This window comes from Acomys russatus, chromosome 16, assembly GCF_903995435.1.
Source record: "Acomys russatus chromosome 16, mAcoRus1.1, whole genome shotgun sequence".
In the NCBI taxonomy this organism is placed as follows: domain Eukaryota; kingdom Metazoa; phylum Chordata; class Mammalia; order Rodentia; family Muridae; genus Acomys; species Acomys russatus.
In genome coordinates, this window is record NC_067152.1 from 46,933,787 (window position 1) to 46,961,716 (window position 27,930).

The 27,930-nt window shown below is 50.5% G+C and overlaps 1 protein-coding gene across 1 annotated transcript; it reads right to left on the bottom strand.

The window, feature by feature from the left end:
- Positions 1-93: 93 nt before the first annotated feature.
- On the bottom strand, positions 94-27,745 carry Wdr45b (WD repeat domain 45B). The gene is made up of 10 exons (XM_051159262.1): positions 27,561-27,745; positions 23,629-23,703; positions 16,066-16,167; positions 14,138-14,225; positions 12,745-12,839; positions 7,064-7,254; positions 2,811-2,896; positions 1,997-2,098; positions 886-1,007; positions 94-552 (listed from the first exon to the last, which is right to left on the bottom strand). Exons 1-10 carry the CDS (start codon positions 27,625-27,627, stop codon positions 446-448), a joined length of 1,035 nt encoding a protein of 344 aa, XP_051015219.1. The 5' UTR covers positions 27,628-27,745; the 3' UTR covers positions 94-445.
- Between the last annotated feature and the right edge of the window lie 185 nt (positions 27,746-27,930).

Genomic DNA, 27,930 nt, shown 5'->3' on the forward strand with positions numbered 1-27,930 from the left:
CAAGATGAGAGCATGCTCTGGACAGTGCTCCTCGCGTGCGGCAGAGGGCGCTCGACCAGACAAGCTGCTGGATTACCCTACTGAAATCCTCCTACAAGCTTCCAATGATTCCTGCTTGGATAGTCCCCAGGGATTGCAGGGAGCCTACTGGCATGAAGGTATGGTGGTACCACTAATGCTAACATCACAGTTGAATTAAAGGGTAGTGGCCAGCAGTGGCACAAGATGCCCAGAGCCACGGTGTCCGCAGAGCCAATACGATGATCCCTTTTACTATGCGAATGAGAAGCCTTGTTCAGGAAGGCAGACAACCACGTATGGCTTCGAGACCAAGGTCCTCAAGGGAGTCCTTGAGCCCTCCCCAGAGGCCTGGGGCACTGGCACCAGCCCCAGGAATCCACAGGGCGCTGGGTGGCGGAGGCATCAGCTGCACTCACAGGCACAGTCACAGCTTGTCATCGGTCATCTCCAGGAACTGTGCACACACATCTCGGGCACACTCGCCCTTGGGACTGAAGAGGAACTTGTAGTAGCTGCCATCCGCACAGATAGCTGGGAGAAAAGACCACATCGATTCATGGCTGTCCCCGCTCACAGTGACACAACGCCTCAAGAACCCTGAGCACACTAGCCAGGAGCTGTCGCCTGCAAGGGCACATGCCCACCTGTGAGGCTAGGGTAGGGACATAGCCCTGGGTCATCTTCACAATGCCCAGATCTGCTCTAAAGCATCCCTGGGAACCAGGAAGGCAGGTACTAATAGGACCCTAAACACTTGGGGGCTTTGCGTAGGACCCACGCCAGCCACAGAAGGAAGAAAGGGGCTTTAGCAGTCTGTGCGGCCTAGACCACATGCTGAGGCCTCCCACAGGATGGACCACTTACCAATGACTGCGTTGGGCTCTGTTCCAAAGGCACAGATGCACGGAGAGCCTGAAGGAACCTGAAACTTGGAAAAACTCCACTTGGAGCTGAAGTATTTTGGGAGGAAACTGGCTGATGCCAAACTACAAGGACAAGAGGAAAAGAGAGAATTTACATTTACACAGTTACATTAGAGGGGTCACTCTGGCTTAACTCCAGACTGCTGCTGAAAACTCAAGTCTTTTACAGAGCTGGAGAGATGGCCAAGAGGTTAAGAGCACTGCCTGTCTTTCCAAAGGTCCTGAGTTCAATTCCCAGCAATCATATGGTAGCTCACAACCACCTATAATGGGATCTGGTGCCCTCTTCTGGCGTGCAGGCTCACACGTGGGTAGAATACTGTACAAATAATAAATAAAAGAGTAAAAATAAATGTTTTTTTTTAAAGTCTTTTACAGTTTAGGGCTGTTATTTCTTTTTTGTTTTTGTTTTATGAGACAGGGCTTCTCTGTGTAGCCTTGGCTGTCCTAGACTCGCTTTGTAGACCAGGTTGGTCTCGAACTCACATCAATCCTCCTGCCTCCGCCTCCCGAGAGCTGGGATTAAAGGTGTGCACCACCACACCCGGCCAGGACTGTTCTTTCTAATTGACTGATTATATTTTGTGTGTATGGGTGTTGTGCCTGCACATATGTCTCTGCCCAGAGAGGCCAAAAGAGGGCATCAGATCCCCTGGACACTGGAGTTACAGACAGCTGAGCCCTGTGGGTGCTGGAAATTAAGCAGGCCCTAGCCCTGGGCTGAGAGATCCTATTTCTTACACACAAATTTATGGTTTTATAAATAAGAGAGCAAGGCTCTCAGTACAGTGAGGGGCACAGGACTCTCCTGCTATCAGACTAACCCTCTAAGAGCCTGGCAGCATTCAGAATCCAACCTGCCTTGGGTGAGTGGAACAGTGGGTACAAGGTCAACTTACATTCAGCTCCAAACTCTATATACACCAAATTAATGAGATGTGAAGAGCTCAACCTCAACTTACACTAGGATTTACCCTTCTAAGAGACAGAGGCAACCTGCGACACTGCAACAGGTGGGCGCTCCCTCCCACAGCACCGCAGGTAAAACCCACCTAGACTGTTTATTCCTTTTTGGATCCTCAGCTGCAAAAATGTGCACAGTGCCATGATCGCTGGACACACAGATGAGAGAAGCGTCCTGATTGAAGTTGATGCTGCGGAAAGACCAGACAGGCTTGTGTCTGCGCAGAAACAGAGGGCCCAGCTCTCTGGCCCTCAATACACAGCGCACCAGCCCACACCCCAGGTTTGCACTGCAGTATCAAAAGCAGTGGTGACGTGAAGCATCCACTGCGGAGCAAAGACCAAAGCCAACAGTCCAGGAACAGTGTGTTCACCAGTGCCCACAGCCACACCACTGATGCCTGTGCACAGTAAAAGGTGTGGGGTTTCCTGAGATGAGCCCCACGCCACTTTCAGGAGGTTCGGTGAGAAAGGCACACAATGACCCGAGGAAGTGGCTATCTTGTGCAGCAGGCAATGGCCACATGCATTCTGAACTAACAGCAGGCATGCAGGAGTGTGCAGAACCCAAGGGCCAGAGCACACAGGTTAGTAGTCTCCCAAATTTGGCTCAATGATGGCCAGGGTGGTGCTAGACTCTTGCTGTAGCCATGGTATGAAATCCTTCCAGGGTGGGCTTTAGCACCACAGACACCGTGGGACCTCTCGAAACCAACTGGTTACAATAATTATAAAGAAACCAGCAAGGTCAGCTGGAATAGACGGGCAGAAGCTGGCGAACACCCACACGAACAAGGTGCACGAAGGCCCGCAAAGTTCCATCTTTAATAACCTAACAGCTCAGCCACACCCTCGCACCTGTGCCACCGCCCCGGGTCACTTCTCCCAGGGTGAAGTCCTTACCAATAGATATTAGCTGCTTGAGACCCTCTTCTTAGCTCCTGGATCAAATGCCCTGATGAAGTATCAAATATTCTTATAAGGGTCCCCTTTGAAAAACAGTGAAGTGTTTTATTATCAACAATTTATAACTCTTTTCATTAGTCTGAAACCATTTATATTAAGACCCACTGGCCCCAACAGCCCCCAACTTTCTTTCTTTTTTTTGAGACAGGGTTTCTCTGTGTAGCTGCCGTTATCCTGGACTCTCTTTGTAGACCAGGCTGGCCTGGAACTCACACTGTCCGCCTGCCTCTGCCTCCCGAGAGCTGGGATTAAAGGTGTGCGCCAGCACGCAGGGCTCCATTCTTAACTCAACCCCAGTTAGGGGTCAGAAGACATCTCTTTGTGGGGTGGCCTTGACTGACCTCTGCCTGCTCCAGTTCTTCACTCAAAGACCTGTCACTTGCTAGAGCAATGTCATCTCAGACAGGAATCAAGAGGAGGGGCATGTACCCCCCCCCCACCCCGCCTCAGGAAATTAGGTAGCACAAAAGCAAAGGCAGACTATCCATGTCAACTGCATTAACCTCCTGAAAGAACTATGCTCAAAAGACTCAAAACTTAAAATACAAAAGAAAAAGCAAGTTTCCTTAAAAGTGACAACTCCTTAGTCAATTCTGATACTGGGACAAGCATCAGTGGTCAGTTTTTGTGAATATGACCTGGCAACCCTGTATTATAATAAGCCATCTCCCAGCACCACTCCTGGCAAGGCAGCAGGAGCCCTGTGCAGAACCAGAAGGGAAACTGCCTTGCTCTCCAGCTGAGTAAAAAACCCCCGACCCTGAACTGCACCTGATCCACCTGCTGCTCAGCCCTAACAATGCCAAGGCTGTTAGAACCAAGTCTAACAAGATGAAGCCGGAGGAAATTCTGGGGAAGAAAACATTAATTACTGCAGAAACCAGTGACAAAGCATTATCCATTTAAGACTAACTTGTTTAAAAGGGGGAGGTGCACGTGGTAGAGCACGCTGTTAATCCCAATGCTGGTAAAGCAGAGGCAGGCAGACTTCTGGGTTTGAGGCCAGCCTGGCTTATATAGTGAGCCCTTATCTCAAACAAAAATGAAAACCAAACCCCCAAACAACAGCCCCACTGCAGAAAAACAGGAACACTCTTGTAGTTATTAGTTTGTTTAACCTTTTTTTCTTTTTGGATACAGAGTCTCACACTGTAGCCAACACTGGCCCTGAAGCAATGTTCCTGCTTCAACTTTTCCTGCAGCAGCTTGCAAGTGCTAGCCTGCCTGTCCTTACTAGACTTGTAATATAAATATTAGATTAACCCTGCGGCAGGAAGAATATAAAGGGGTTTGTAATTGACAAAATGAAACCCCCTGACATTGGGTAGAATGCTTTTACACAAAGCATGTCTTATAACAGATGAGCAGTGAGGGCTGGGGTGTGCACTTACTGAGTATTTATATCCATAGTAAGGTTGGAGCATGACGGCACAGAAGACATCACGTCACGGTTATACTTAGTGAGACTTCCAAAAGGAAATGAAGCAAAACAAAACATCCTCCCAATTACTGAGTCAAATCATCCTGAACTGGCACTGGGGTTCAGCTCAGTGGTGGAGGGCTTGCCCAGGACCGTAAGGCCTGAGCCCTGGCTGTCCTGGACTTACTCTGCAGACCAGGCTGGCCTCAAACTCACAGCGATCCTCCTGCCTCTGCCTCCCGAGTGCTGGGATTAAAGGCGTGCGCCACCACGCCCGGCTCTCCCCAAAACCCATTTTTAAAGGGCCAAAAATGACACATCTGTAATCCCAACACTAAGGATGCAGAGACAGAGGGATCACTGGTCGGTCACATAGCCTACTTGGTGAGTTGCAGGCCACCTGAAAACACAAGGTTACCTGAAGACCATCCAAAGCTGACCTGTGGCCAGCACGAGTACACACGCACAGCATCTCCTGCACATGCCTGGATACAGCGTGAAGCTGAAAATGGATAATCTAAGGGAAAAGGAGATGAAAAAACCTGCCCAATCAGCCACCCTACCTACAGCAGCTGTTTTGTTTTTAAGACAGGGAGATATAGAGAGAGACTTGTCAAGACTTGATTCTCTAATCCACCTCCTAAGCACTGCATTTACAGGTATGCATCATATGTACCAATTTTTTTGTTTTGAGACAGGGTCTCACTAATGTAGCTCTAGCTGGGTAGCCTAGAACTCACTAGTGGATCAGGCTAGCCTCAGACTCATTCACTGGGTGCTGAAATTAAAGTGTGTGCCACCATACCAGCCCCGCCCCCCATTTTAAAAAGATAACAACTCATTGTGTAGGTCAGGCTAGCCTACAGCTCCTCTTACCGCCTTCAGCCTTTTAACTGGGTGATGGGAAATACTGGTGCCTGTAAACTTGCACACTTGGCATTTTTCTTCTCCGTCCTGTGCTGCTTTTGCTTGTTTTTGAGTCAGGGTCTCACTATGTGACCCAGACTGGCCTGAAGCTCACTGTACATAGACCAGGCGGACCTCTTAGTCCCCATCTGCCTCTGCCTCCCAGGGCTAACACAGCTCTGGAGACCACACTCAGGGATTTGGGTGCTAGGCAAGCATTATCCACTGCGCTACATAATCTCCAGCTTGAAAAGGCCTACTTCCAGATTTACATAAAACTGCACTTGTCAGCCGGTAATCTTAGCACTCAAGAGGTTGAGGCAGAAGAATCACAAATTCCGGGCCAGTGTGGGCCACCTGTGTCTCTGAACTTCACTCTGAACAGCAATGTTTGCAGATGTCTGGGCCTACCGGTAACCAGAACAAAAAGAAACAGGCCTTGCTTCCTCTCTGCTACTGGTCCACATACACACTGGCCACCGCTACCTGTCAGTAACAGCTCAGCCAACAACTAGACAGGGCAGAGCACGACTTTGACCTGTTCTCTCAGTGGGCTGAACACACCAATGGACCACTGGCTTGTGGGCTCACTCTAATTAATAGTTTCATACAAAGTGATACTGGTTTTTGTTCTAGTTTTTTCCTAGATAGGGTTTCTCTGTGTGTATCCCTGGCTGAACTGGATCTCGCTTTTTAGACCAGGCTAGCCTGGAGATCCGCATGCCTCTGCCTCCCCAAGTGCTGGGATTACAGGTATGCACCACCATGCCCTGCTCAAAGTGATACTGGGTTTATTGTCCTAAGTGGAAATCATAGTAAAAATATACCACATTTTCAGAGGCCTGTGTAGGTGGTCAGTGGTAGCACAAACCTGGCATCCAGAGTTCAATGCCTAAAACCCACACAAATGTAGAAAGAGAACCAACTTCACAAAGTAATCCCTATACCCATCGCCCCCTTAGTCTAAAAATAGGTATAAAATTTCAGTTTTCACTTCAGAGAAAATAAAGGGTAACATGGTTGTAGAGTTCAGATAAGCAATGTTCCCCCACAGACCCGGATGTGCACACCTGGCTCACAGCTGCAGTCAGAACCCGGCGTGAGGAGGCGCGGCACTGTGGGTGCTTTGAAAACTCATTGTCTGGCCCCATTTACAGTGTGGTCTGTCTCAGGATCTCACTTGCAGATGTGACCCCTCAGCTTTCTGCTCTAGCTATCTGCTGCCATGCTTCTCCAGTTATTAATAGACTCCTCCTCTAAAGTATAAATCAAAATAAACTCTTCCGTGCTTGATTTTTGTTTTATCACAGCAACAAAAATAAACTACTACAATGGACAATGTCCCAACTCTTAAAACTGTGGATGGGGCTGGAGAGATGGCTCAGAGGTTAAGAGCACTGGCTGCTCTTCCAAAGGTCCTGAGTTCAATTCCCAGCAACCACAAGGTGGCTCACAGCCATCTGTAATGTGATCTGATGCCCTCTTCTGGTGTGCAGGTGTACATGCAGGCAGAGCACTATATACATAATAAATAATAAATAAATCTTTTTTTTTCAGGACTGTGGTAATGCAATGCAGAAATGTCCTTAGGTAAGTGTGAAAAGACACTTCTGAAGTGTCACCAGACAACCAGGACAGAAGAAAGCATCACTGTAGCCCTTGGTGGCCTGGAACTCTGTATCATCCCTTCCAGTCTGGGGGGGGGGGGGCAGGTGGTGGGATTCCAGCAGCTGCCACTCCCAGGTCTGCACCCCGTCTATCTTTACCAGACTTCAATGACGAACAGGAAACAAAGCCTCGTCTGAAGACCTGGCCTAGACCTGCCCAAAATTAGATCGCACTGGTGGTGACGGCCTGCACTTACTTTTTCAGATGCAGTTGCAATCCTCGTTCCCTGAAGGTTGAGAGCAATGCAGCTCAGGGCACCCTCATGTGCAGGGATGTCCACTGGTGGTTTCTCAGTGCTGGCCAGGTCCACAAGCTGCACGTGGCCAGTGTGGGTGCCGGGGAAGGCAAGAAGGGAGTTGTTACTGTTGGGACACAGGACACAGAGGCCTATGCAGAGACAGAGAAAACGGGTTGGGAGATGACAATGGCACACCTACTTCCTGCCCTCAAGTCCCGGCCACACTTTAACCATTGTGGAGCACCTTGAATTGCTGTCCCTGGCAAGAGTAACCAAGGCCGACAACGCGCTGCCCGTGAGACTTTATAACTGGGAACATTTGCTGGATAATTTACTAGTGACCATGTATCAGGTGCCTGTCTTTCATAATACCAGCTGCTGCGAATACAATGAAAAATTACACAACTTAAGAGCTAGTCCATTAGCAATAACACAGACCCTTAAATACTTAGGGGTCGATCTAGAAACAGACGTGCCACAATATGCAGAGACCCAGACGCACTCCCAAGGCCGCGGCTGGAAAAGTCAGCTGTGCCTCTGTCTGAGTCATCCACAATCTGCAGACACTGCTACCCTCAGCGCACAGGCCGACAGGGAGCGCTATGAGTTAGAACAAAAGTCCTAAAAAAAAAAACAAATTGTTTTGGTAAAGTCTGGAAGGTTGATGTTACATAATTTGCAGATTAACTTCAAAGCTTCAGCAATCATGGCAGAATGGTCCTGGCGTGTAGATCACCAGGGAATAATGGAGATTCCAAAAGACTGTTGATTCTTATTGATCCAAACAGAAGGAAGTAAAGTAAAGCAACACAGAAAACAAAACAGCCAGTGTCAAAGACAGCGACTCTCAGCAGGGCGTGTGTGCTAGGCACAGCATCTGGGAAGGCTGAAGCAGGAGGAGCTGTGAGGGGCTGTGCGTCTGCCTCAAGAAGCCAGCGGATTCAGAGCTGAATGAGTCCTGGCTGGCTGGCACGTCAGCTGCTCTGGAAGTTGAGTCCTGAAGTGCAAGACTGGCCGGAGCAACCTAGTAAGACTTCATTCAAAAGAAAAGGGGAAAGAGGAAAAAAAAGAAAAGAGAAAAATGAAGGGAAAGATGGGTGGGGTGAGCAATGTAATTTATAATAAAACATAACTGGGGGGGGGGGGTGACAAGAGCATGAAGGTGACAATCGAATGCACAAGTCAGTCATAAATAGTCTTCTCCAAAGAAAGGAAGAAAAGGCCAGAGCTCAGCGGCTTCCAGTGTGGTTAGTGGTGGCTCAAAACCACTATGGAGGCACACAGCAGAAGAAGAGGCCCAGAATGTGGTGTGCGTGTGGCTTCAGAATTCTCACCCAGGTCGCTAAAGGGGCTCAGCTCAGGCAGGCAGGGAAGCAAGAGCTAGCACTCCTCCAGACAGCCCGAGTATGACCAGGACACACCCACCACAGTGCCACTGCTCAGACAGCCCGAGTGTGACAGGACACACCCACCACAGTGCCACTGCTCAGACAGCCTGAGTGTGACAGGACACACATACCAGTGCCACTGCTCAGACAGCCCGAGTGTGACAGGACAGACCCCCACCACAGTGCCACTGCTCAGACAGCCTGAGTGTGACAGGACACACCCACCACAGTGCCACTGCTTAGACAGCCTGAGTGTGACAGGACACACCCACCACAGTGCCACTGCTCAGACAGCCTGAGTGTGACAGGACACACCCACCACAGTGCCACTGCTTAGACAGCCTGAGTGTGACAGGACACACATACCAGTGCCACTGCTCAGACGGCCCGAGTGTGACAGGACAGACCCCCACCACAGTGCCACTGCTCAGACAGCCTGAGTGTGACAGGACACACCCACCACAGTGCCACTGCTTAGACAGCCTGAGTGTGACAGGACACACCCACCACAGTGCCACTGCTCAGACAGCCTGAGTGTGACAGGACACACCCACCACAGTGCCACTGCTTAGACAGCCTGAGTGTGACAGGACACACATACCAGTGCCACTGCTCAGACGGCCCGAGTGTGACAGGACAGACCCCCACCACAGTGCCACTGCTCAGACAGCCTGAGTGTGACAGGACACACCCACCACAGTGCCACTGCTTAGACAGCCTGAGTGTGACAGGACACACCCACCACAGTGCCACTGCTCAGACAGCCTGAGTGTGACAGGACACACCCACCACAGTGCCACTGCTTAGACAGCCTGAGTGTGACAGGACACACCCACCACAGTGCCACTGCTCAGACAGCCTGAGTGTGACAGGACACACCCACCACAGTGCCACTGCACAGACAGCCCGAGTGTGACAGGACACACCCACCACAGTGCCACTGCTCAGACAGCCTGAGTGTGACAGGACACACCCACCACAGTGCCACTGCTCAGACAGCCCGAGTGTGACAGGACACACCCACCACAGTGCCACTGCTCAGACAGCCTGAGTGTGACAGGACACACATACCAGTGCCACTGCTCAGACGGCCCGAGTGTGACAGGACACACCCACCACAGTGCCACTGCACAGACAGCCCGAGTGTGACAGGACACACCCACCACAGTGCCACTGCTCAGACAGCCCGAGTGTGACAGGACACACCCACCACAGTGCCACTGCTCAGACAGCCCGAGTGTGACAGGACACACCCACCACAGTGCCACTGCACAGACAGCCCGAGTGTGACAGGACACACCCACCACAGTGCCACTGCTCAGACAGCCCGAGTGTGACAGGACACACCCACCACAGTGCCACTGCACAGACAGCCCGAGTGTGACAGGACACACCCACCACAGTGCCACTGCTCAGACAGCCTGAGTGTGACAGGACACACCCACCACAGTGCCACTGCACAGACAGCCCGAGTGTGACAGGACAGACCCCCACCACAGTGCCACTGCTCAGACAGCCTGAGTGTGACAGGACAGACCCACCACAGTGCCACTGCTCAGACAGCCTGAGTGTGACAGGACAGACCCCCACCACAGTGCCACTGCTCAGACAGCCTGAGTGTGACAGGACACACCCACCACAGTGCCACTGCACAGACAGCCCGAGTGTGACAGGACACACCCACCACAGTGCCACTGCACAGACAGCCCGAGTGTGACAGGACACACCCACCACAGTGCCACTGCTCAGACAGCCTGAGTGTGACAGGACACACCCACCACAGTGCCACTGCTCAGACAGCCTGAGTGTGACAGGACACACCCACCACAGTGCCACTGCTCAGACAGCCTGAGTGTGACAGGACACACATACCAGTGCCACTGCTCAGACGGCCCGAGTGTGACAGGACACACCCACCACAGTGCCACTGCACAGACAGCCCGAGTGTGACAGGACACACCCACCACAGTGCCACTGCTCAGACAGCCTGAGTGTGACAGGACAGACCCACCACAGTGCCACTGCTCAGACAGCCTGAGTGTGACAGGACAGACCCCCACCACAGTGCCACTGCACAGACAGCCCGAGTGTGACAGGACAGACCCCACCACAGTGCCACTGCTCAGACAGCCCGAGTGTGACAGGACACACCCACCACAGTGCCACTGCTCAGACAGCCCGAGTGTGACAGGACACACCCACCACAGTGCCACTGCACAGACAGCCCGAGTGTGACAGGACACACCCACCACAGTGCCACTGCTCAGACAGCCCGAGTGTGACAGGACACACCCACCACAGTGCCACTGCACAGACAGCCCGAGTGTGACAGGACACACCCACCACAGTGCCACTGCTCAGACAGCCTGAGTGTGACAGGACACACCCACCACAGTGCCACTGCACAGACAGCCCGAGTGTGACAGGACACACCCACCACAGTGCCACTGCACAGACAGCCCGAGTGTGACAGGACACACCCACCACAGTGCCACTGCTCAGACAGCCCGAGTGTGACAGGACACACCCACCACAGTGCCACTGCACAGACAGCCCGAGTGTGACAGGACACACCCACCACAGTGCCACTGCTCAGACAGCCTGAGTGTGACAGGACACACCCACCACAGTGCCACTGCACAGACAGCCCGAGTGTGACAGGACAGACCCCCACCACAGTGCCACTGCTCAGACAGCCTGAGTGTGACAGGACAGACCCACCACAGTGCCACTGCTCAGACAGCCTGAGTGTGACAGGACACACCCACCACAGTGCCACTGCACAGACAGCCCGAGTGTGACAGGACACACCCACCACAGTGCCACTGCTCAGACAGCCCGAGTGTGACAGGACACACCCACCACAGTGCCACTGCTCAGACAGCCTGAGTGTGACAGGACACACCCACCACAGTGCCACTACACAGACAGCCTGAGTGTGACAGGACAGACCCACCACAGTGCCACTGCTCAGACAGCCTGAGTGTGACAGGACACACCCACCACAGTGCCACTGCACAGACAGCCCGAGTGTGACAGGACACACCCACCACAGTGCCACTACACAGACAGCCTGAGTGTGACAGGACACACCCACCACAGTGCCACTGCTCAGACAGCCTGAGTGTGACAGGACACACCCACCACAGTGCCACTACACAGACAGCCTGAGTGTGACAGGACACACCCACCACAGTGCCACTGCACAGACAGCCTGAGTGTGACAGGACACACCCACCACAGTGCCACTACACAGACAGCCTGAGTGTGACAGGACACACCCACCACAGTGCCACTACACAGACAGCCTGAGTGTGACAGGACACACCCACCACAGTGCCACTGCTCAGACAGCCCGAGTGTGACAGGACAGACCCCCACCACAGTGCCACTGCTCAAGACAGCCTGAGGGTGACCAGGACACACATACCAGTGCCACTGCTCAGACAGCCCGAGGGTGACCAGGACAGACCCACCACAGTGCCACTGCACAGACAGCCCGAGTGTGACAGGACACACCCACCACAGTGCCACTACACAGACAGCCCGAGTGTGACAGGACACACCCACCACAGTGCCACTGCTCAGACAGCCTGAGTGTGACAGGACACACCCACCACAGTGCCACTGCTCAGACAGCCTGAGTGTGACAGGACACACCCACCACAGTGCCACTGCTCAGACAGCCCGAGTGTGACAGGACACACCCACCACAGTGCCACTGCACAGACAGCCCGAGTGTGACAGGACACACCCACCAGTGCCACTGCACAGACAGCCCGAGTGTGACAGGACAGACCCACCACAGTGCCACTGCTCAGACAGCCCGAGTGTGACAGGACACACCCACCAGTGCCACTGCTCAGACAGCCCGAGTATGACCAGGACAGACCCACCACAGTGCCACTGCTCAAGACAGCCTGAGTGTGACAGGACACACCCACCACAGTGCCACTGCACAGACAGCCCGAGTGTGACAGGACAGACCCCCACCACAGTGCCACTGCTCAGACAGCCCGAGTGTGACAGGACAGACCCCCACCACAGTGCCACTGCACAGACAGCCTGAGTGTGACAGGACACACCCACCACAGTGCCACTGCACAGACAGCCCGAGTGTGACAGGACAGACACCCACCACAGTGCCACTGCTCAGACAAGGGCCCAAAGCTGGGGCCAGGGCACCCAGGCCTTGCCTTTCTCCCCACGTGGATCAATTTCCCATTGCGGCTCCTCCTCTGCAGATCTCACCTTTAGGGTTGTAGCAGGTTTCAAAGACGTGCAACTGATGGGGATTGTGTGTGAAAGTGAACACCTTAATCATGGAGTCCAAAACCACCACAATTCTGGAAAGAAAAATGCAATCAGAGTTCCTCTCCTCAAAAGAGAAATAAGCATTTTGTGACTTCTGTTCCCATACTGAAACTCAGGACACAGAAAGTACCTCATACAAAAAGGACTGGGCTTTTTACTGTTTTGTTTTGTTGTCAAGGCCTCACTCTGTAGCTGAGCTAGGTAGCTTCAGCCTCAAACTCGCACTAGTCTCTTGCCTCTGACTCCTGAGTGCTGGGATTAAAGTGTACACCAACACACCTACTGTGTTTCATTTTGCGAGACAGGGTCTCACATGGCTCAAACTGGCCTTGAGTGTGTGATACACTTGCGGGCGGCCTTGAACTCCCTCTCTTGCCTTCACTCCTCAAGCGTTGGAATTCCAGGTGTGTACCATTGCTCCTTTTAGAAACAGGTCCCAATGTGGCCAAAAGACTAAAGCACAGGGCTGAACACAGCCGAGTGGCCCCTCACCTTGCAGAGGTCAGCCTGGAAGACACTTGTGAGCTTAGAGAAACATCACGACCAGACATCTCGCCAAGAGATCAGCAAGGTGACACACATCACAGAATTACACTCCCATACTCTTAAAACATTTCTATAACTAAGAAGGTTGTGCCAGGAGTAGTGGCACACGCCTGGCCTGAAGTCCCTCCTGCCACTTGGGAGGCAGAATAGCAAGACTTTAGGGCCAGCTTAGGCTACCTAGTAAAACCCCGATTCATCAAATTAAAACAAAAACAGAACAAAACACCACCCAACAAGTCTTCAAATAGAAGGTTGTTCGTTGGGGTCAACTGTTTGCAGGATTAAGGCCCCTGAGCCGGCCGTAACAGGCCTAGGCGTGATGCAGGGGCAGCGAGATCAGCTCCTACATACACTTAAGTTCTCTCTCTACAGCTGACAGACACGGAAATCTTAACGTGGCACCTAAGTCTCATCAAATTAAAGACCACGTGATGAAGGTCCGCTCTCCCCCTGTCAACAAGCAAGGCGCTGCTGGGCGAGCCTGCTACCTTCACCAGGTAAGATCAGCGTCCAAGTTCCCCTCTACTCTCAACATGGGGACACCCAGCATTTGCCAGGGCCTGCCTGACACTGAGGTGCCTTACGTGCACCTGTGGGCAACCCCAGTCTACCCAGAATATCTTAGACCCTGCAGAGTCTAGAAGCTAAACAAACTCCCAGCCTTCCTCAGGGCAGAAGAAAAACCCTGCTTCCCCGCAGTAGGTCACAGCTACAGTTATTAACACAGAAAAGCAATGTGTCTACTTTAAATGAAAGTCCACTGAGAAAAGTAACAGCAACCCACCTATCTCTCCGCAACTTGACCGCCTTGACCTCTGTGGAGAACTCTATCTCGATGACTGTCTTCTTCTTCAGATCATCCCAGATCATCACTGAAACACCAGAAGAGCACACGTGGTGTCACAGCCCAGGTGCTGAACTGCAGATCACACCTGAGGCACAAGGCCAAACACACCAGGAAGACGACCTGGCAATGGCGGGGTACGGCCATGCTCACAGGCGAGGTGGGGTTTACCCTCACAGCCCTCTCCTCCTTACTTGTGTCCCACCCCTATGCAACAGACACAAGCAGAACCAAGGTCTTAGGAAAGCAACCTGCGTCTACACTGCAGGCACAGCCTCCCCTGACTGAGCTAAAGCAAACCTGACTGTGGTTATAAATGCCAGCGAGAAGCCTGCGAATGAAAAGTGGGCCCGGAGAGATGGTTTCTGGTTTCAAGTGCTCACTGCTCTTCTAGGGGACTCAAGTTCAGTTCTAAACACCCATGTCTGGCAGCTCACAGTCACCTATAATCTAGGTCCAGGGACTCCAATGTCCTCTTCTGGCCTCCTCTGACACCCACAGGCATGTGCTGTACATGTAAACACATGCACATAAATAGACTTTTAAAACTTGACTGAGAAAGCACGTGGGAAGCAGACACAGGTGAATCTCTCCGGTCTACAGAGTGAGTTCCAGGACAGCCAGGGCTACACAGAGAAACCCTGTCTGGGGAGGGGGAAAGGCTGGGCATACAGGGCACTGTTGAATACTGGCTAGCACGGTCTTGAGAACCTAGGTTAGGTTCCCAGCACCATAAAGGAGGGAGAGTGGGGAGGACGGGGAGAAGGGAAAGGCAGACAGCAGACAGGCTCAGTGTGGACAGGTTCTGGCCACAGAGTCTCAACCTGAGCTCAAGACCTGGAGTCCACATGATGGAAAGAGAGCCAATTCTGGAAACTTCTCTCTTCCCCATCCCATAAATAAATAATAATTTAAACAATCTATAAACACAGTGACAAGTAGTTGGGAATAGAGGGCCTGGGTTCGCTTCCCAGTACCACACAGTCAGGAGAAGGAGGCAGACCTCCAGCTTACAGCTACACTACTGTCTGCTCCAGTCTAAACAGAAGCAGAGCGGCAGGGCCAATCCCACGTAAGAGCTGGCTCTTTCTCACGTTCACGGCGCTCCACTGGGGACGGTGAGCCTGGCCCAGGCACCTCTGTCTTTGCACGTGCTCCACTCTCTTTTCTTTTTCTTTGCTATTTGGTGATAAAACCAGGACCTCAAGAATGGCAGGCACACACTGCACCCTGAGCTGCCCTCCACCCTCACAGTCCTTTCATCCGTCCCTGCGTCAGGCCTGAGCTATTCCAGTCTCTCCCAGTCTCCCTCAATGCCTCCCCTCCGGAAGCACCTTCCATGCTCCCTACACTGCTTCCTCCTCTGTAGGTCTCCTTCCCCTCCTTCCTTCTTCCTTGCATTCACTTTCTCCTTCAAACAAAAGGTAGATTAAGCTCAACAAAGGGCATGACATCTACAGTGAAAAGAAACGCTCTCTACCCCTCACCTCTCAAAGGCAATTTCCTCCACCCTACACCCCCACAGCAGTGCTGTGACCCAGCACCACAGCCAGCCTGGCTCCTTGTTCCAAGTGAACAGTGAGCTCATGGCTTTCAGCAGGGAAAGCCTTTCTTAGAGCTTGCTTTACCCCGAACCACAACTTTACCCACGGCAACCTACAGGTGCAGCTCACTCCTCTTATTAGCAGCTGACATGCATCCTTTCCACCCATCTAAGCACTTTCTGGAGGCTACTTTCCCAGTGGTTGGCCCTCAATACCTCAAAGGACTTACTAGAGAGGCTCTCGTGTGATTGCAGACAAAGGGTTTTCTACAGAGGGCATAACACTACACACGTGACAAGGTTTTTAAAGGCAGAGCTACTGTACCTTTGTTGGGAGGGTATTTCGGCTTTTTTCCACCACCAACTAAAGCTAAGTAGTTACAGCGAAATAACATTTCCACGTGGCCAACTCCTCCTTCTAAAAATTCTGAAAAGACAGTTTTTAAAGAAGATATGTTAAAATGCTGCCAAATTTTTTAAAAAGTGAAAACACACAATGCTCAGCATGTCGTTACTTTATTGCTTATTTTTGAGACAGGGCCGTAGCTTTTAGTCTCTATTTTTTATTCTTTTGGCTGCTTTATGGGTTCTTGTAACGTCTCTTAAACAGGCTCTTCTCTGGCTCAGCTGTCGCGAACTGTCTTCTCACTCAGCTAGCACAATTTACCTTCTACTCCGACTGTCTTCTCTGTGCCTGCTCTCCGGCCTCCTGGATCCCCAATCCTACTCCTCGCTTGTGTCCTCCTCTCTTCTCCCAGCCTCTGCTGGCTTTTTATATGCTCTCCTGTTCCCAGAAGTCCAAGCTAGCTTTTTTTTTTTTGTTTTGTTTTTTTTTGTTTTTCGAGACAGGGTTTCTCTGTGTAGCCTTGGCCATCCTGGACTCACTTTGTAGACCAGGCTGGCCTCAAACTCACAGCGATCCGCCTGCCTCTGCCTCCCGAGTGCTGGGATTAAAGGCGTGCGCCACCACGCCCGGTTTAAAACTCTTTTTTCTCACCTGAGAGAGGGTTTATCTGTCCTGGACTCACTTTGTAGACCACGAAAGTGTGTGTCTGTATGTATAATTTTCTCTGTGTGTTTAAAGACAGGGTCTCAAAAGATAAAATATAAAAAATAAAAAGTGTCTCTACATAGCCTTGGTTGTCCTAGAGTGACCTAGAACTCAGAGATTCATCTGCTTCTGCCTCCTGGGTGTTGGGATTAAAGGTGTGTGCCACCATGCCCAGTTCCCAAGTTCCTATTTTAAGATGCAGCAAGATCTGTCATTGAAGAAGCAAGCAGCTGTGTGATGTGTGCCTGTAATCCCAGTTCTCAGGAGGTGAGGCAGGAGGGCTAAGAACACAAGATGGCTCAGTTGGTGAAGAGCTGCCATGCCTAACAATCTGAGTTTCATCCCCAGAACCTATATAAAGGCAGGAGAAAAAGAACAGAACCCACAAAACTCTCCTTGCTTCAACATGTGCACCATGGCAAGCATACAAATGAAAACTGGTGTGTGCACACACACAGTAAGTTAAAATGAACAGAAAGAGCAAAATGCAGCCTGTAGAATATACAGTCTCAGAAGTAAACAAATAAATGAAAATATACTCAAAGCTTTAATGCAAAGGCCATGTGCCTTCACGTGTGGGGTGCCTTCGTGTGTGGGGTGCCTGCGCGCGTGTGTATTGTCCCAGCCATTCATTCTACCAGTCATGAGATGTTCAGAACCCCCAGGGCTGGGTGCAGCTTACCTTGTATGCACAAGGGCCTGGATAGGGAAGAAGGGAGGGAGGGTCACGAATTAAATCAGAGGGAAACACCCTAAGATTTCCCATGTCCGCTGTAACAGGAAGCCCCGTGCTCTCTCAAGTGAAGCACCCGGAGACCTGGGGACAAACTTCCTCCTTCACGTAACTCAGCAGGACCAGCGGCACAGGCCTCTCTAGTCTGTGACACACTGGAGTACCTCAGACTACAAGAGCAAGGCAGAAGGCAAAGCCTCTGGGAGGCAGAGGCCGGCGGATCTCTGAGTTTGAGGTTAGCCTGCTCTACAAAGTGAGTCCAGAACAGCCAAGGCTACACAGAATAACAGAATACAAACAGCAACTTTGCAAATAAGAGCGGATTAGGACAACTGGAAATGCACATAAAACAGAAGAAACTGGACCTTTACCTTGTACAACATAAGAAGAGTAATCCAAAATGGATTAAGAACCTATTAATAAGACCCCAAACTATAAAACCTAGTGCAAAACTTTAACCAACATGAGGTGTTGAAATAACTTCTTGACTAGGACATCAGAAGCAATAAAATTCAAAACAAATGAGACAAAAACAAATGTTAAAACTTACATGGGAGGTGGGTGTGGTGGTGCACGCCTTTAATCCCAGCACTCAGGAGGCAGAGGCAGGCAGATCGCTGTGAGTTCGAGGCCAGCCTGGTCTACAGAGTGAGTCCAGGACAGCCAAGGCTACACAGAGAAACCCTGTCTCGAAAAACCAAAAAAAAAAACAAAAACAAAAACAAAAACAAAAACAAAAAAACTAAACTATGCAAAACAAAACAAAAAAACAAAACAAAACAAAACTTGCACGGGGCCCTGTGAGGACTAAGTAAAAGTGGCACAAACCTGACGGTCTGAATTCAGCCCCTGGATTCCATGGTGGAAGGAAAGAAGCAACTCCTGAAAATTACCCTGACTGCTCCATGCACACTTGAGCATGATGGATGACACACGCTTGCACGCACACACGCTCGCTAGCTCATGCACTGACATTCTCTGCAGGCGCTAAAGATGCCTCAGTAAGTACAGTTTGCTCACTCAAGTCTGCAAACCTGAGACTGATCCCCACAGCCACAAAGAAAGAAAGGGAGGGAGGTGTAGCGGGGATACAAGGAGGAAGGGAAAAGAAAAGAGCGGGCTGAGCATGGCAGCTCGTGGGGAAGCAGAGAAGGGGATGCCTGGGCATCAGGACCAGCCAGCCTGGCCTCACCAGTGAGCCCCAGCCCTGTAAGAGTACCAGTTAAAAAAGCAAATCATATTTTTAAAAATTGGTTAGCACAAGACACTGACCCCTGGCTTCCACATGCACGCAGGCACATGCACACACACTGGTCACACACACACTGGTCACACACACACTGGTAGTATATATATGCATGAGCGAATATCTACAAACTATGTACTTCATAACAGAATGATAACCAGAGTACACAAACTCCCACAACCCACAAGAACCTAAGGCAATACTATTATTTTAAAAATTGGGCCAGGTGGTGGTGGAGCACACCTTTAATCCCAGTACTCAGGAGGCAGAGGCAGGTGGATCTCTGTGAGTTCGAGGCCAGCCTGGTCTACAAAGCGAGTCCAGGACAGGCAGGGCTACACAGAGAAACTTTGTCTTGAAAAACCAACCAAACAAACAAACAAAAAGGTCTTTACCCATGATACAAACAAAATGTTAGGTGAGCTGGAGAGATGGCTCAGTGGTTAAGAGCGGCTGCCTGCTCTTCCAAAGGTCCTGAGTTCAATTCCCAGCAAACACATGGTGGTTCACAACCATCTGTCATGTGATCTGATGCCCTCTTCTGACCTACATGTATTCATGCAGGCAGAGCACTGTATATGTAATAATAAATAAATAAATCTTTAAAAAAAAATGTTCTACTAAGAAACTTTTTAGTTCCAGGGCACCAGGAGAGTGACTCACCTCAGTGCTGGTTCCATTAGTTTTAGAAACAAGGTAGCAGCAATCTGAGAATTATCAAGATATACCCAGTGTATTCGTCAGCTTCTGTTCAAAGGGAAGTGTAATGCTGTGGCCTGACTGGTGCAGACGTCCCAGCACTGAGCTGCTCAGAGCTCACCATGCCCATCAGTCAGGAAGACCTGGTCCAGCTAACGATGACATGCACAACTGCCGGGAAGTTCCCAGAGAGCAGCCTCACTGACAGAGTACTGAAGAGCTTTGCTAAAAGCTTGTAAGGAGAGTTTGTTTATTTATCTATTTATTTATCTCTTTATTTTTTGAGACAGGCCTTCTCTGCATAGCTCTGGCTGTCCTAGACCAGGCTAGCCTCAAACTCTGCCTTCAAGTGCTGGGACTAAAGGCGTGTGCCACCACGCCCATTTTTAAATGCATTTTTGTTTCATCTTTTGACTTTGAGACAGGCTGTCACACTAGCCCAGGCTAGCTCAGACCCAGGGCAGGGACCCAGCCACAGCCTAAGCACGAGCACCACACACAGCCTCAAAGCGCCCTTAATGTTTTACAGTTTTATCAGCGTTATTTCTTCCTTATGCCTTTCCAAAACAAAATAATGCTAAAAGCAGTATCTAAAGAAAAGGCAAAGGTGCTGGGGAACCTGAGTTCAGTCCCCAGCACCTACATAACAGCAGTGGCCTCTGGACTGCACTGTGCTAAGCCCCAGGTCTCATTCAGTGTCACCTCTGGCCTCCACAAACACACAAGGCCACGTGCATCACCCTACCTCACTATGTGAGCGTACACTCACACAAAAATAAATATTAAAAAAGGGCAAACATCTTGCTTTACCTTTATGACTACTTCTGATGCAATTTAGAGTAAGACTTCAAATCAGAGTTAACAAGAGGCCTGGTGAAGCGACACAGGGCTGTTTAACGCAGGAGGATCTGAGTTCAAGGCCAGCCCGTGCTACATACTCAGGAATCTGAGGCCATCCAGGTCTACCTTATGAGACCCTGGCCAATAAATGAATAAACAAATAAAAGCAAGTAGGGTTGAGGGTCTATCTTTGTCAAGAGTTAGTGGTGCTTAGTATGTGATGCTCAGCCTAGGGCTTTGTTTGTTTCGGCAGGGGTGGGGCGGCAAGGGAAGGGAGCGCAGCACACAGGGCCAATTGAAGAGGGCAGCACAAGGGAAGGTTAGGCGTACTGTAAGACAGGTAGAAGCAACCTAAACAAGTTGAAGGTGAGTCCTTGTCACAGAGGCCTTCCACCTGACCGCGCTGTCCCTGACTTGAGACAGCACTGTTACCAAGGAAACGTCTACTTAAGAGGTTAAGGTACCAAGAACTCCGCACCCCCCCTACTCAGCAAGGCTGTCTAACAACACAGCTCAGAAGTGGCTCCCAGCAACCAGGACTCATTTAGCACCAAGGAAAACACACCTCAAGTCTAGATTCCTAAAGGAGCCCACCGTCAAGAGGCTACGGTGGGAGATGGACGTCTGTCCAGCAATCTCACGTCACTCCAGTAAAGCATGTGAGCAACACACAGCTTCACAGGAATAGGGACCTAGCCCTAGGCCTCAGCCCAGCTTCTGAGCTGCATACCCCAACTCCTACTTTGATTTTTTTATGAATTTTTTTAAATGGAAAATGTAATGTCTCATCATAAATTTTATCTCTTGCTCCTGTTCTCACGGAACAGTTCTGTCTGAGACCTGCGCACCCCCTTGAGGTGTTATGGCCATCTCTTCTCAGGCCGAAATGTAAACCAGTCCTGACATTTTTACTGCAGGCACACACAATTGTAAAGGTGGGCCGTAACCAAGGTAGCCAGTGTTCTAACGAGGGTCATCCAGCAGCTACCTGCTGTTTTAAAAGGTAATGACAATCGTTCTAGTTTGCCAATAGACTCAGAAGCCAGATGCTGGAGTGAAAACCTGCTAGCTCAGAGAGGCAGAGAAAGCACCCAGCTGACCGTCCTACTCAGCTCAAGTCTAGATGGAAAAGGCCCAAAAGGCTCAGTATCTCAGCTGACAGCCCAGGAGGAAAAGACCAAAAAACCAAGGCCAAAGGCTTGCTAGGCCCTCAACTCCAAGTCCTTCCTACTCTTTCCTCCCTGTCAGCTGGTTTCTTGCTCCGCCTCTTGATGTAGAGTTAATTGACTAAATCCTGTGTACAGAAAGCTGGGTGTGTGTGGCCAAAGCACACCATGATCACCTGCTTTCAACAAAAAGGTGTGTGTTAGGGTTCAACCACAAGAAACAGATTTACAGTTCGCAATTTCAGGGATCACAATGGGATCAAATACCCTGCAACACATTCCAATTCTTAATTTTTCTTAATTAGAAACTGCTAGAGCAGGGCATGGTGGCAGGCTACATTAATCCTTGCTTGCACTCCGGGAGGCGGAGACAGGCTGATCTTTGTGAGTTCAAGGCCAGCCTGGTCTACAAGGTGAGTCCTGGACAGCCCTAGAAAAAAAGAAAGAGCGAGCTCCAAGTAGTCTCTTCATACAAGTGTCTTTTCTCCAAGTTTTTCTTTAGTTGAAATCCTTTAAGTAAGTTGTTATATCAACCAGTTGATTTATATAAAACAAACACACACTTCCAAACTGGTTCTACAAACTGAAGCTTTTACCAGGTTACAAAACACTATCTAAGCTATGAAGTGCCTTTGCATCATTCTGAACCAAGCAGTCAGCCCATGGCCTTTGTCCCCAAACTTCCAATTTCTCTAGTGCCTTCCTTGAAACACTGGTGATCTAAAACATAAAGACAATAGGGCCCAAGCGGGCAAGGTGCACTGGGCATTATGGCCTGCATACAGTCTGATAAGAGGTAGGTGGATAGGGTAATTTATGCCTCTCCTCCATGTATGTCCAACCTCCAGCATCTAAAGACCAATAGGGACCTGACGACACAGAATTAGCAACCCTAAGAGAGAACGTGAAAACGGCAGCATGCCTCTGACTGCTTTTTCTGGGCAAATGGAATGTATTACGTTCCATTCAACTTGTAAGGCAAGAGAAAACTATGCTTCCTTTTTGTTTTCATTCATTCATTCATTTTTTGGATTTTCAAAACAAGGCTTCCGTGTAATGGCCTTGGCTGACCTGGAACTTACTTTGTGGACCAGGCTGGCTAGAGATCTGCCTGCCTTTAACCCCAACCCTGAGTGCTGGGAGTAAAGGTGTGTGCTACCAACCCTGGCGAGAGCTGTGCTTCTACATAAAGAACTCGCAGCTAATGGATACCGCACTTCACGCACACACGTCACTCTCAGGTGTCTGTCTTTACGGTGCTCAGTGAGTGTGACCATACAGCAGTACCCTGCAGCCAGGACACCATCTGCTCATAAACTCCAGGCAGCCCTCCCCCGAGCGTCACCTTCCTGAGTTAGTCATGCTGCTCAGGTGGCTGAGCTGAGTGTAAGCGGAAGACACAGCCTAGGAGTAACACAGGAATGGTGCCCCGACCTGGGGGAGAAGAAAATTTCATGTGGCAGCCCATCTCACAGGCTCCTTGCCATGGCCCACACAGAGGACAGGACGGTACCAGGACATGAGTGCCACATTTCTGTTCAGGAGAGTGAGCCAGGGAAGTAAGGCAGCTCCAAGGCCATCAACAGCAGAGGAGCCCCAAGGACGGCAGAGTCGAGAGCACTGGCTGTTCTTCCAGAGGACCCATACTTGATCCCAGCACCACACAGTGTCTCACAACCACCTGTAACTCCAGCTCCAGGGGCTCCAACACCCTCTTCTGGCCTTGGCACACACATGGTGCACACACACGTAGGCAAGCATTCAGACACATTCACACACACACACACACACACACACACACACACACTAAACAGGGCTTAAAAAAAAGACTTCAAAGATGGAAAAAACTTTGTACATACAAATTTCTTAAAATGTGGTGTCCTGGCTGATAGTGGTGGCGCACACCTTTAATCCCAGCACTCTGGAGGGAAAGTAAATCCTCTAACTCTATACAGTCTCAAAAAACCAAAAAACAAAAAACAAAAGGGGGGGGGTGTGCAGCTTGGCCACACTTGTCTCCTAATACAGGACCTCCTGTAAAGATGGACAGCTCTGCCCCAGTTCTTGAAGGGCCAAGCTCTGCTTACTCCTCAATTAAGCCCGTCTCTAGACTGGGTGCTAACAGGGGCCCAGCAGGTGACGTCATCCCTCACCTTGTTTCTCTTTTTCTTTGAGTGGATCGGTGTTATAGACTCGGAAGCCGTTTTCCATTCCACACGCAAAACACCCTAAAGCAAGAAATATAAACAAGACATGTTAATCCCCACTGCTACTTGAACACTGGGCGTACTACCTTTCACTAATAAATAAAAATAAAATTATAGGCACATATACTTTATTATTTAGTATTTATTTATCTATGTATTTGGTTTTTTGGAGACAGGGTTTCTCTGTGTAGAGGCCTGGCTGTCCTGGAGTCCCTCTGTAGACCAGGCTGGCCTCAAACTCAAAGAGAATCTCCTGTCTCTGCCTCTCCAGTGCTGAGATCAAAGGCCTGGCTTAAATGTATTTTTATTTATATGTGTCTGTGTGCCTGTTTGCATGTGTATCATGTGTGTGCAGTGCCTGGAGAAGCTGGAAGTGGGTATCAGACCCCTGGAGGTTGTAAACCACCTGACATAAGGTGGAACTGGTAACCAAACCCCCATCCTCTAAAAAACAGCAGGTGCCCTGAACAACTCACCGGATCCCTGCAGTGATCTCTGTGCCTAGAGGGGTCAGCAGCAGAGCGCTTGCTGCGCAGGCGTGAGAGACTGAGTCCAGGTCCCCAGCTCCTGCTTAAACGCCAGCCGAGGCCCACGTGCCTATAACCCTGTCACTAAGGGCAGTAACGGGCGGGTCCCAGAGGACTCAGAGGCTCACTAGCCTGCTAGCTTAACTGAAAGGGCAAGTGTCAGGCCCAGTGAGATGCAGGTGAAGATTGACAAGGGAAGACAGCCAATGGCTGCCTCTAGCCTCCACACGAGTGTGCTTGATGTGCACGCACACATAGTCACTATCAGACACAAATATGCTCCCTCACAAACACACACCCACACAGAGGTGATTTCCAAATCCAGTGTGTAACAAGTGTTTAAAACACTACGAGTGTCCAGTCAGTGATCCAGAAAGTCTCCCTGGGAGTTCAAGGACAGCCAGGGCTAGAGAAACTCTTGTCTCAAGAATAAAAACAAAGCCGGGCGTAGTGGCGCACGCCTTTAATCCCAGCACTCGGAGGCAGAGGCAGGCGGATCGCTGTGAGTTCGAGGCCAGCCTGGTCTACAAAGTGAGTCCAGGATGGCCAAGGCTACACAGAGAGACCCTGTCTCGAAAAACAAAAACAAAAACAAAAACAAACAAACAAACAAAAAAGAATAAAAACAAAACGAAAAAACAAGAGTAAATCTAAAACTTAGTATAAACAAAACCAAATTGTGACTGACTCAACTGCTTGCTGTGAATTCATATTGTAAGGCTTAACTGTAGCCAAAAATTTTTGTTATCAAAGTCTACCTCTTCATAGCTGGGTGTGGTGGCCCATACCTATAATCCCAGCACTCTGGGTAGCAGACAGGAGGCCAGCCTGGCCACCAATTGAATCCAGGACAGCCAGGGCTACAAAGAAAAACTCTTGTCTTAGGTGGGTGGGGGTCCTTTTTTTTTTTTTTTTTGAGGCAAGGTCTCACATAGTCCAAGAAGACCTCGGAACTCCTAACCCTCTTGCCTCGGCTTCCCCAGTGCTGAGATTACAGGACTGTACCACCACTCCCAGTTACGGGAAACACTAGGGCTCAAACTATGAAGTCACAAAAAGCTCAGCTCCCATTCCATCCCTGTGAAGGTCTGAGTAAGAAAAGCCCCCATCAGCTTATACTTTTGTTTTGTTTTCGAGACAGGGTTTCGCTGTGTAGCCTTGGCTGCCCTGGACTCACTTTGTAGACCAGGCTAGCCTCGAACTCACAGTGATCTGCCCGCCTCTGCCTCCCGAGTCTGGGACTAAAGGCGTGTGCCGCCACCACCACCAAGCAGCTCATACTTTTGAACACCTGGCGCCTAGATGGTAAACTACTTTCTAAGGATTTGGAGATAAGACCTTGTTAGGCAAGGTGCGCCCTGGGGCATGCACTGAGGGTCATTCCAAAAGTTCACACCATTCCCCGCCTTTGTCTCCCTGTTTGTGGATAGGATGTAAGCTCTCAGCTCGGCTCCAGCATCATACCTGCTGCCCTGATGGTCATGGACTCTAGGTCTGAAACTGTAACTCCCAACAAACTCTTGTGTAAGTTGACTTGGTCATGGTGTCTCATCATAGCACTAAAAAGGTAATTAAGGCAATACGCCAGCTCAAAAGCTATTTCCTTTCTTCCTCCTTTTTCTTTCCTTCCTTTGTTCTTTCTCTTTGGTATTTAGAGACAAGCTTTCTCTGTGTAGCACGGGCTGTCTTGGAACTCACTCTGTAAACCAGGCTGGCTTCAAATTCATAGCTGTTCGCCTATTTCTGCCTCCCAAATGCTGGAATCAAGTGTGTGCCACCATACCCAGCTTAAACGCTAATTTCTTTTTTTTTTTTTTAACGCTAATTTCTTAAGGAACTGTGTATAAATTCTGTGAAAGGTTTAATTACCAAAATTTATTTTAAGAAATTACTGATCTCTTGCTCTTGAAAATTCAGAATGTTCAATCAGATGATGCCCACTGTCCATCTCTCCCCTAACATGTTAACGCTAAATGCTCCTTCACAGTCCCCACAATGGGACCAAGCCTAACACGTCAGTCACCACCAGGCCAGTAGTCCCACGGTGGCTCAAGGCCACCATACTTGACTCTAACTGCTCTCTTCCAAGAGCTGTCTGAGCCTTCAAATGACAGTAATAATTGTGTCTGTCTCAGATCTAAAGGAAAGCTTTCTACACTCGTCACAGGATATGTACACTCTGGACCTCGTCTTTCCTTGGTTTACCCTTAGAAACAGAACAGCCCTCCTACGGGTTTGGATTATATTGAATGCATCCATCAACCTCAAGTGCCTAGCACTGTAAACACATACAGATGAAAGGCACAATAGTACTCTCTACTTGGAATTATTTATTGTTTGTATCCCAGCACCTCAAAATAAGTTATTTAAAACACCTAGCGGGATGGTGTAGTGCTGCAGAAGCAGGAAGATCAGTGGAGTTTGAGGCCAGCCAGTCTGCACAGTGAGACCCCCAGGTCAAAAATCCAAACAGTGCAATCAGCCTGTGATCCTGCCTACTCCAGAGGCTGCCAAGAAGATCCCTTGAGCACAGCTCAGGCAAGCCTGAGCAAGAGAGCAAGCAAGGTGCTGTCTCAACAACAAAATTCAAGTTAAGTTCACCTTCTGAGACAAACTAGACATTTGCCTAAGTTCCTTCAAAATCGTATATATGAAAGCTACGATGTTAAACCTATTAGAAGCCCGAAATGCCAGTCTTTACCCATTTTTTCCTTCCTTTGGAGGGAGATTTACAAAAGGGAAGTTAGCTGGGTGTGGTGGCACACTCCTTTAATCCCAGCACTCCTGGAGGCAGAGGCAGGCGGATCCGAGCTCAAGGCCAGCCTGGTCTGCAGAGTTCCAGGACAGCCAATGCCACACAGAAAAACCGCCTCCAAGAACAGAAGGGGCAATTTGACATCTGGAGCAAGGGAGATACAATCCCCACCGAGAGGAGTCCCCGCCCACACCCCGGAGCACTGCGTGCAAGGGCAAGAACCCGGAGACCCCAATCTCAAAAGGCAGTTTCCGAAAAGGCAGATCCCACGAGTACTTCCATCCCACTGAGCAGAAGAAAACACTAGAGGAGAGGGCAAGGCGTGGACCCGCTCCGGGGGGAAGGACCTACACTTCACACGGGCCATGACAAACTTCCACTCCGTGACAGGCAGGACGTGCTAGGGCACCGATGGCAACGCGAACGCCCGGTGGGAAGCCGCCCGCGGGATCTAGGCAGCCGGGCGGGGCGGGACGTGGCGGGACGGGGAGGGGGTCCCCTGAAGGAGCCGCCGGAGCGAGTGTGAGCGCCCAGGCCTGGCGGAGGTCTCCCGTTAGCGTCCGGGGCTCCCGGAAGGGCTGGGCCCGGGGTCCTACCGTGGTCCTGGTTGAAGCCGGCATACAGCAGCCCGTTGCCGTGGGGGTTACACGGCAGGAGGTTCATGACGGCGTCGTAGAGCCAGCGGCTCCTCAGCACCGCATACCGCTCAAACCTAGACGATCCACCCCGTTGCGCGGCGCTAGGGCCGCCGAGGCCGGAAGCGAGGGTCCCGGCGCTTACGTCGTGCGCGTGACGTCAGCGCGGGGGGCGGGTCCCCCTTGGCGCGCGCGCGCGCGCCGGCGCGCAGCCAGCGAGCGCCCAGCGCCTGGGACGTCGGACACGCTCCACGAGGAGACGCTGCAGGGGAAGAAGGTAGGTTCCCAGGCACTCACGAGCTGGGCAGGACTGACAGGACCGGGGACTTGG

Excerpts from the sequence above, each read along its gene's own strand:
- Wdr45b (XM_051159262.1), bottom strand. The coding sequence starts at position 27,627 with ATGAACCTCCTGCCGTGTAACCCCCACGGCAACGGGCTGCTGTATGCC. Across the intron at positions 14,226-16,065 it reads GAAATACCCTCCCAACAAAG|TGATGATCTGGGATGATCTG; the intron begins GTACAGTAGCTC and ends CTGGTGTTTCAG. Across the intron at positions 553-885 it reads AGAGCCCAACGCAGTCATTG|CTATCTGTGCGGATGGCAGC; the intron begins GTAAGTGGTCCA and ends CTTTTCTCCCAG.